The sequence below is a fragment of the Amphimedon queenslandica genome, unplaced genomic scaffold, assembly GCF_000090795.2.
Source record: "Amphimedon queenslandica unplaced genomic scaffold, v1.1 AMPQUscaffold_13507, whole genome shotgun sequence".
NCBI classification, from domain to species: domain Eukaryota; kingdom Metazoa; phylum Porifera; class Demospongiae; order Haplosclerida; family Niphatidae; genus Amphimedon; species Amphimedon queenslandica.
This window is the reverse complement of record NW_003546257.1, coordinates 563383-573353: the sequence shown is the minus strand read 5'-3', so window position 1 is coordinate 573353 and position 9971 is coordinate 563383. Positions and strand designations below refer to the sequence as shown.

Here is a 9971-nt window from a genome sequence, read left to right as displayed (position 1 = left end):
ATTTTGTGACTGCATCCATGCACCAGTGACTCTTAGTAGAATAGACTTTATAGGTTGTTTATTTGTTTTTTAGTGCAAAAGTTTATTAATGATTTTGCTAGTTCTTAAGTTTGATTAGTTTGATCAGTCTAAGAGTTATTTTTTTTCCTCATCATACGGTTTTATTTTTTCTAGTTGAATGAAGCTTCTTTAATCAACTAATCATAATAATTGATGTCACGTAGCGTGTGCAAAAGTGCTAGCTATTGCATCATTGCTGTAATACTTGCAATAGCCTAATTCAATTTGTATCAGTTGCCAAGTATGGCCTTTTCTTTTGGAGGCCACCCCAATGACTGTAGGTAGCGTTGGGGCCAGCGAGTACGCGGGAATTAATAGTACGCATGCGCAGACGGCTTATTAAGTTTAGTGATTCTAGTTATTAAAGTTATTAATTTTAGGGAAAGGCAAAGGCCATTTTAGTGTCAGTCACTCAATATGCCTACAGTAGAAGGACGGGTCCTCGTCTCTCTTTCTCCTCTCGTTAACATTGACCTCTTCAAAAGAGGCCACTATTACATATCATGTCGTCTGTCTGACTCCCTTCAAAAAGGGACGGCCTCTCCCCTTGAGGTTAAAGATATATTTGGTTCGGCTCATTCAAGGCCACGTAGAGGGACCTTCAGGACAGAACTGAACGGCCTCTCAGAACACACGTACCCCGGAGCGACAAAACTAGAGGACAGATTCATCACTCAGACCTGTCTCATAGAGTACACCGACCAGTCCTTTGTCTTGGGAGAGTATTTCCTTTTTAAATATGTTTATCCAATACGAACAGACCACACTGAGGTATACGTACCATCTCAACTGACCCTCACGCTGGATCTAATGTTCAATGGAGAGGAGGAACTTCCCTCGGACCCAACAACTTTTGATAAAGTAGCCACTCGGACCCTAAGCCTCACTCTTGATTGGAGGCGTGGCCTGCATTGTCATTGGCCGGTCATTTTTGATTACTTCCATATGGCTTCCATTGGTATCACTGCCCACGCATCGTTATATTCCATATCTCCTGACACACCCATCACTGAAGAACCAGCACTAGGACGTAGGCGGAGTTGGTTTTTGAATCAAGCCACACCCAGATTGACCCCTCCCATATCATATAGCACACTATTATTTGGTGGCTGTTCATCGCCGCCATTTTCATTGGTAGGCAGCGATAGAAGTGATCCTGCAGCTGTATATTCAGCACCTACTGAGCAGGTTAGGAGAGCTCGACAGGTGCATCAATCAATAGCTGATGTGTTGACGCTGGCACGGGACAGTCTCAGACAAGACTTTCAAAAGATGAGTGGGGTTGAAGACTTGTCTCAAGCAACTTCTAGCGGCCCGTATGAAGAGGGGGTGACTCTTGATGAGATAGAGGAAGAGTGTAAGGTGCATATGGTCTCGCTGTCACTACAGCTGCAAGCAACGTGGGAGTGGTTCTGTAATTCCGCCCTGAGCCATCCTGACACAATAGATCATTTGTTAGTGACTGCCCACAAAGAGAAGTTGAAATACATTAAGAAGTCCTTCCTGTGGTCAGATGATAATCATGACAGCAAAGGAAAGAGTCATGTTGATCATTCCAACTCTCAGTGGATATCAAATATGGCTGCCCAGACTCGTAAAGGGTTAACTAACCTACCTCCTCTTCACTGCATTGAGAATATTGAGACTTCATCTAACGCCAGTATAGTGTTTGTGGAGGTGTGTCCCTGGTTGACGAGGAGAGGGGGTGTGGCTGACAATGATCCTGAGAAACGCTACAATTTTCAAGATCAACTCTCGCCTTATCTCCTAAGGGCGTTGCCAGGCAACCGTCGTCAACGGAGACAGGTAGCACCCCAAGCTCGACACCTGGTGGTGTGTGTCCACGGTCTCCAAGGCAACCAGTTTGACCTCCGCCTTTATCGAACATACCTTGAGCTAGCCCTCCCTCATCAGAAGATTGAGTTCCTAATGTCACAAGCTAACCAGCTGGACACTTTTACAGACTTTAACATAATGACTGACAAACTTCAGGACGAACTCCTCTCTAAGCTACTAGGTATGTCACACCCACCAACCCACATAAGCTTCCTCGCCCACTCTCTCGGCGGTATAGTAGTCCGGTCTCTCATAACTCGACCAGCCATTGCTCACCTCATCCCCTCCTTTCATTTCTTGCTCTCAATATGCGGCCCTCACTTAGGCACACAGTATCAGACAGGTATGGTTAGTGCTGGGATGTGGCTCGTCAGAAAGTGGTACCAGTCCCAGTCTCTCCTACAACTCTCCCTAAAAGACTCGCCGAACCTCAGAGATACATTCCTATACCAGCTGAGCGAGGCTCAGACTTTTGAGTGCTTCAGACATGTCATGTTGCTCTCTTCTCCTCAAGACAAGTACGTGCCGTTTCAATCAGCTCGTCTGTGTACCGGGGGAGAGGGAACCACTGCTCTAGACAAGGTCCATGAGGAGATGGCTAGTCGTATGATGACGTCCATGGAACAGTTTGGAGTGAATTTAACCCGTGTTACTGTCCACCATGCTCTCCCCACCTCAGCCCATTCAGTGATAGGACGAGCAGCTCATATAGCAATGCTTGATAACGAGTTGTTTGTTGAGAAACTGGTACTGTGTCACATTGCAAGGTACTTTGTGTAACGTCAGCTCTCATTGTGTATCATACGCCCACGCAGTCTTGATGTAATTTTTAACTCTCTCATGTTAACATTCTCATGGAACTTATTTTGTATCATCGTTACTGGCATTATTATTATTTAATGGTTTAATGTATTATTATTATTTAATGGTTTAATGTATTATTAATTTGTAAAAAATCATTTTGAACTGATTCAGATCAAGTTTGAATTTTTTATGAATTTTAAGGATCCTTAACGAATAATGTTCCACCTCATCAAAAGTGATAAATTTTCAGAGGACAGATACTGTAAGGAATGTTTGTCAGGTAAACACAATTATCATGATTTTATATCCACAATTAATGGACCAATTCTCGGCAATTAGAAGACATTGAGACAATCAAACAGAAGCCAACTAATATTCATTAATAATTAATTATTCATTAAATTATTAGCGGTTCATTTAGTTTGAGGCGGAGTGACTTCAGCTGGTCTCTCTTTGTCGTCCTTTGGTTTCATGGCTGGAAAGAACAATACTTCCTACAAGTAAAAAGATTGTTTTGACCATCACTACTGGTGATAATGGATCCATTGTTCAGTATACCTTGATATTAGCAGAATCAGTGAGGAACATGGTTAGACGGTCTATTCCCATGCCCCACCCACCAGTGGGCGGGAGTCCATACTCAAGAGCAGTACAAAAGTTCTCATCAACCATTTGTGCTTCATCATCACCAGCTTCCTTATCCTGTTAATATGATTGCTATTATTATCATTATTAAAATGTGTACTATTATTTAACCTTTGCTTGTTGTTCAAAAGTAGATCTCTGTACGACAGGATCATTCAACTCAGTGTAAGCATTACAAATCTCTTTCTGACACACAAACAGTTCAAACCTTTCTGTCAGCCCAGGGATTGATCGATGCCTAGAGAGAGAGGAGGAAGAGAAACAAAGAAGGAAGATTCATATCTTGTCCAGTAGTGAATAAATACTGCAATACCATTTAGCTAGTGGACTCATTATTTGTGGGTGCTCCATTATGAAAGTTGGATTGATGCAATTGACTTCAATGTAGTCTCCTACCAGCTGGTATAATAATAATAATTAAATAAACATAATTGTTATTAGTAGTGAAACAAAATGGTCTTTCCTCACTTTGTCAAGGAGTCTTGACGAGGTACGAGGAGGCGAGCAATCGACGTTATTCTTAGTGCAAAGATCATCAAGAAACTGACGGAATTCCTCAGTGTGGAAAGTATCTGGTTTAGGAAACGTAACATTGAGCTGCTTCTCTAACTCTGGTATCATTCTAAAAGAAAGTGAGGGGGGAAGAATAAAGAGAGAGAAGAACAATAAAAAATATAAATAACTTGTACAGTATGTCCTCAGTCTATTTGACATACTTCACTTTCCTAAATGGCGGAGAGAAATCAACTTTAAATTCCTGCGAAGGATCATCATCGTTAGGATGATACGTCACATTGTACCCACCAGTCACCTCAAACACCATTCCTAATAAGGAAGCAACTTAATAACTATTAATAATAATGTGTCGTATTATACCAGATACAAGTTGTTCAGTGATGTTGATGAGGTCATTATAATCAGCATAGGCCATGTAAAACTCGCATGTAGTGAACTCAGGGTTATGAGTCAGATCAATACCTTTTTAATAATAAAAAAATTAGATTATTAAAAGGATGTCAGTTAGTTTTAAAATTGTTTTAAAATAAATATTTTTTATTATTTTCATTTTTATTTTATTTTTTAATCATTAGTTCTTTCCTTCTCCAATCTCACCTTCATTTCTAAATTGTCTTCCAACCTCATAGACTCTGTCAATTCCTCCAACGATGAGCATCTTGTGGTAGAGCTCAGGAGCTACCCTCATGTAGAGGTCCATGTCAAGGTCGTTGTGATGCGTTACAAACGGTTTAGCCGAAGCACCACCTGCTATCATATTCATCATAGGAGTCTCAACCTCGAGGAATCCTGCCGATATAATACACAATGATATGTAATAAGCAATAAATAGCATTTGGAGTAACTTTAAAATTCACAAAAAGTCCAAACTTGATCCAAATCAGCTAAAACTTTCTACATGATATAAGAACATGTATATGTATTATGAAAAGTTATAAAAATGGAAAATTCTCTCCTTTTCATTTTTGACAAAATTTGGCCAAAATCCCTGTACTATATATAGTACAGGGATTTTGACCTGATTTTTGAGTAACTTTAAAAACTCATAAAAAATCCAAAATTGATCGGAATCAGCTCAAACTTTCTACACAACATAAGAACATGTATATGTATCAGGGAATGTTATAAAAATGGGGAAATCTCTCTTTTTCATTTTTGGCAAAATTTTGGAGCAATTTTAAAAAATTCATAAAAAATCCAAACTTGATCTAAATCAGCTCAAACTTTCTACATGACATAAGAACATATACATGCATGTATATCAAAAAGAATCACCCTCAATTTCTGACAAACCCTCACCTAATTCGTCCATGAACCTCCTTAAGTATGTTATCAATCTGGCCCGAAGTATAAACTTGTCTCGTACGTTACCATTGATGATCAAATCAAGGTAACGCTGTCTGAAGCGTGTCTCTTTGTCTTTGAGTCCAAAGTGAAGGTGAGGCAACATGTGAAGACAAGGAGAGAGCAGTTGGACCTGACGTGGGATTATGCTCAACTCTCCCATTTTCGTTTTACCTATGAGCGATGATAGGAGGCGTGGACAATTAATAATAATAATAATAATGATAATAATAATAATAATAATAATAATAATGATAATAATAATAATAATAATAATAATAATGATAATAATCAGTTACCAGGGAAACCAGTGATCCCGATTATGTCTCCTCTTTTAATTTGACTGTGTAATTCTTCAAAATTTTGATCCGTGAACCTAATTATAATTATAATTATTAAACGGAGTACATTTTTCCATCAATTATGACACTAACTTTGCATTACACATAACTTGAATTTTAACCCCTTCACCTCTCACATCATAGAAGATAAGCTTAGACCCAGACTCCCTTTTAGCATGAATACGACCTAAAATAAATAAATAAATATATATATATATAAATAAATAAAAATAAATAAAAAAACAACAAAAAGTGCAACAAACATATAAATAAACCATAAATACAAGATTTATTCACCTGCTAGGCTAAAGGAGAGGTCTGGGAGTTGCTCGCTATCCTTGAGGTCTTTGAACTGCTCAATGAAGTCCGTTAGTGAAATGGTAACGGCAAATTTATGAGGATAAGGATGAGGCCCTGTCTCTTTCAGTGCTTGTATGGCTTGACTACGCAAAGCAAAGTATTGCTAGAGAGACAGAAACAAGGGCAGGACAATAGCTCAATGGATATAATATTTACTCCATTACTTACATCAAGAGTAAATAATACCTACAGAGAGTATCCAACGGGCCCCATCTCAGCTGCTGCAAGTGTGTGGATTTCTAGGAAGTCACGTTCTGGATATTCTGTATATTATCAATAATAAATGTTGTTATAAAAACACATCTGTATAAACATTGATTGAAAGCTATTGAAAGCTATTGAAGTATGCTGAACGTGACTTCCTAGAAATCCACACAATAGGGCCGTTGGATACTCTCTTTAGGTATTATTTACTCCATTACTTACATTAGGATCAATATTTTCACTGTCAAGAGCCGATTTCTTAGCCGACGAGGTTGACTAAAAGTATAATAATAATAATACTTTAGCTTTTAAAACACATATAGGTGTAAAAATATAAAATCTTTCTATTTTAACTTCTTACAGCATTTTCAGTTGCTTCTACTAAAGTTGCTTGCTTTTCTGCCTTCTCTTTGGCTTTCTTCTCAGCTTTGAGGTTTCTCTTCAAAGCACTAGAAGGTGAGAAGAAGTGACGAAATGATGAGGAACATGTCCGGCGGCCTGTCAACAACAGTCTCTTCATTATCAAACTCTATCCTCACTCTATTTAAACAAATCATAAAAGTATATTCACTTCTTGCTGAGCTTTGGCTCCTCGTCTGCCATCAATAACACCAGAGAAAGCTTTTCTTTATGAAGGAACAGACACGTGGCCACAGACTGAACTGAGCTGGGTGCACCCGGTTCGTACACTGTCTTTTCTGGTCAGATATATAGGAAAAGTTCGGAACCCTCCCATCACAAAGTTTCGGTTATTAACTAGTTATGTATTGAATTTAACCCCTTATTTATAAGAATGGCCCCTAGAAAGAAGGCCTTTAGTACTGTATGCCATTATGCATCGGAGCAAGCCACATGAAGGTTGCAATAAAGGTGATGGTATGTTAAAAACTTCAGTCTTCACCTCTGATGATTTCCTGCAGCCTAGCACCTGGTTTGTACATGTATTCAATTGTGTAAATAATGTCTGAGCCTGAACTAGACTAGTATGCATCAGCAATATTGTGCCACATCATGCTTTGTCATCATTCAGATGATATTTCAATTGTAATGCATAATAAGTCAATGATAAATGTATATGTATAATTGCTAACATGACTGTTATGGAGCTACACATGTAGCTGTAGCCTGCTTTTCATCTCATGATCCATCTAGTAATATATTTGAATGGAATGGGCCCTTAATATTTTGCATTTTCTAGTAGAATTGAATGGTAATGATAATGCAATACTCAATTTTACGTTTTTGTTCAATTTATTCCTTGTATAGTATCACTGACATAATACACCTAGTAATCCATGCATGCTACATAATGCATGTAAAATTTTGTGTACTTTGAACATTGAAGATACTATTGGTACCACACTACTTGTACTCATTTTAAAACTACTTTGGGACCACCAGGCCTGGAAATTGTTATACAGGTCTATACTGTGTTGTCATTGTACAATAATTGGGTTATGGGTCTGATGATACAGTATAATTGTACCTGATTTAGTTTTACCTATAATCTGGCTTCACCTACCTATACTATAATATTATACCTGTATAGGATGAATTTTAAGCATGGAAAAAACATTTAGGCCTTATCAAAAATGTTTATTGAGTAGCTAAACTTTTGGTAAATAAATTGAACTGAAATAATGCTTTGTTGAAAGTTTTATAAATTAAATCATTAATAGTGTAACTGCTTACAATTGAAATCTCCATTATAACAGTTATGCCCAGAGTGCCTTGTCTATGGTAGTCATTGTGATTGTTACTTGTACATGTATGGTCTCAGACGATTCCTCATGATTTATGCATTGAAGTTCCACAGTCATTAATCATGTAGTCTAAGTATTATTTGCTACATGGTATTATAATGTTTAGTAAAGCTGCATAATGCATGTTGTAATGTTACTATAGGTTCATAACACAAAACTATTCCCTTTTTAAAAATACATGTATCCATTGCCTCATTTTTGTGTTCCTTAATTGACACCTATTTTGTATATCTTTGTCTCTTGATGTCTCTTTCTCTCTTTTGCTTTTCTCTCCTCCTCATGTATATGTGTACTGTATGTCTAACTCTTGTTCTTTCTTTTTTCTTCTCTAGGTATACCTCTCAGTCTCACATGTCTTCACTCTTTCTCGCGTTAGCGCAAGTGAGCAGCTGTATACATCAGCATTGTTATTATTACAATACTATTATAGGCATAACTGCATTGTCTGTTGAGGTCCCATCAAATGCACTTGCTGAAATATCTGGCAAATATTGCGGGAACAGAAACACATGCTAACAAACGTTGTGGTAAGACACAATGCACACTATAGTACATTACATATATATACACACATGTACATGTAAAGAGAGTAGGATATGTCTTTTGGTCAGCAATTTATTGTGTCATTTATTGTACAGGAGAATGGAAAGACAAATACTTGCCAATTAATGATAAAAGAAATACCTAATTTGAAGAAGTAAGTGTAGCATCAGCATCGTATACTTAAATTACTATCTCTGTCTCGCTCTCTTAATACAGTGTGTAGTGTTAATTTACTTCAATAATAATTTACAACTAATAACTTAACTTTAATTTAATAACCACATGCACTACTATTTAAGGAAGAACCCAATTGTAATTCAGTTAGTCTTAGTCTTAGTCCTAGTCTGCTAGACTAAATTCTCGAGCACTCATCATCTTCAAATTCTCAACGCTCGACCTCCTTTCGATCTCCTATCAGACTCTCATCCGACTCTCATTCAATTCTCTCGACTATCCCAATCGATAAGTCTATAATCGCACACACATCTTGCTCACATACATATTGTGCTTATCAATTTCATCATTATTAATATTCACTGTCTCTTCCACTCTAACTCATCTGTTATTATTAAGTGTGTTAACACATACATTTACAGTTGAGTTTTGTAAATTGATTTCTTATTATTACAACGCAACAAGTGAATTACACTTATTTTCATAATCAAGAAGCAGTGAGACCTTGTTTTATGTACATTCAATTATTCTTTTTTGTATTTATTAGGATGTGTCAAGATGAACTCAAACAATGGAACATTTAATATAATTTCTGTACTTGTTGGATGGGCTGAAGCATTCATAATGGTATGTGATACATACATGTATGTAATGTACATGTATTTGAGTGAATGGAACACTTTTTAATTGTAATGGAACTGAATTGTCACATGTCTATGTCACTGACTCACTGACTGAGTAGAGCACAAGTACATGTATACATGAATGCAATTGACTAGTTATATCATTATGTCTCAAACCCATTACCGATGAGTACTGACAATCATTACTTGTGTTACAAGTTTGAATTACCATTAAATTCACTCCCTCTTTTTTGTCCTTTCTGTTTCTCTATCTTTTTAGTGTCTCCATATCTTGTTATGCCAAGCTTAGGACTGATGTCATCATTAAGTCTTAGATTCAAGCAAGTTCAAGTGGTATTTCCCTCTTCATATTTGAGTGAAAAGACATCAAGATCACATTACAAACATTGTTCTTTTTTAATAAGAATAATTGTCATAAATTGTCTTACAAATGCAGCGAATGACCAGCAATATACAGCAGCATATTATAATGCAAGCACAATTGAAGTCCATATGAACTGATGGCAAATCATTCTACACATCTATCAATGCTATGCAGCAACAGAAATGTCAAAGCTGTCTATAAGGAAGATCATTTTGATCCAGGAAAAGAGAGTTTTTACACATTGGCTCACTACAGAAATTGGATTATAATGAAGAATTTTTTCAAGTGTGTTAGCAGTCTAAATTTGATTGTTGTTTGGCATCAATAGGTAGACATGCACAATTGCTTGTTATAAAAAATTAAAGTGCTAAAT

General features: G+C 37.0%; 2 protein-coding genes and 1 long non-coding RNA gene across 9 annotated transcripts; 2 read left to right on the top strand and 1 right to left on the bottom strand.

Moving 5' to 3' along the window:
• Nucleotides 1-410: 410 nt before the first annotated feature.
• LOC100641240 (protein FAM135B-like) lies at nucleotides 411-2875 on the top strand. Its single transcript, XM_003383827.3, has one exon. The coding sequence runs from the start codon at nucleotides 478-480 to the stop codon at nucleotides 2674-2676; it is 2199 nt and encodes a 732-aa protein (XP_003383875.1). The 5' UTR covers nucleotides 411-477; the 3' UTR covers nucleotides 2677-2875.
• A 112-nt stretch (nucleotides 2876-2987) lies between these two features.
• On the bottom strand, nucleotides 2988-6807 carry LOC100632652 (lysine--tRNA ligase-like). Of its 2 annotated transcripts, none has more exons than XM_020008774.1 (15): nucleotides 6682-6807; nucleotides 6472-6639; nucleotides 6333-6386; nucleotides 5844-6009; nucleotides 5640-5733; nucleotides 5505-5581; nucleotides 5161-5379; nucleotides 4459-4650; nucleotides 4222-4323; nucleotides 4062-4170; nucleotides 3814-3967; nucleotides 3659-3744; nucleotides 3457-3583; nucleotides 3259-3402; nucleotides 2988-3194 (listed from the first exon to the last, which is right to left on the bottom strand). In XM_020008774.1, the coding sequence occupies exons 2-15, from the start codon at nucleotides 6628-6630 to the stop codon at nucleotides 3114-3116; spliced, it is 1764 nt and encodes a 587-aa protein (XP_019864333.1). In that variant the 5' UTR covers nucleotides 6631-6639; nucleotides 6682-6807; the 3' UTR covers nucleotides 2988-3113. The 2 variants fall into 2 exon arrangements, with proteins under 2 accessions (XP_019864333.1, XP_003383808.1); XM_003383760.3 differs by having other exon boundaries at nucleotides 6472-6559; nucleotides 6682-6806.
• A 66-nt stretch (nucleotides 6808-6873) lies between these two features.
• LOC109593742 (uncharacterized) lies at nucleotides 6874-9665 on the top strand. 6 transcript variants are annotated; one of them, XR_002191136.1, is made up of 7 exons: nucleotides 6979-7041; nucleotides 8206-8254; nucleotides 8304-8400; nucleotides 8512-8570; nucleotides 9056-9087; nucleotides 9138-9217; nucleotides 9494-9665. It is a non-coding gene; the product is annotated as an uncharacterized LOC109593742 (long non-coding RNA). The 6 variants fall into 6 exon arrangements; XR_002191134.1 differs by having other exon boundaries at nucleotides 8633-9217; XR_002191133.1 differs by having other exon boundaries at nucleotides 8512-9087.
• Nucleotides 9666-9971: the final 306 nt, after the last annotated feature.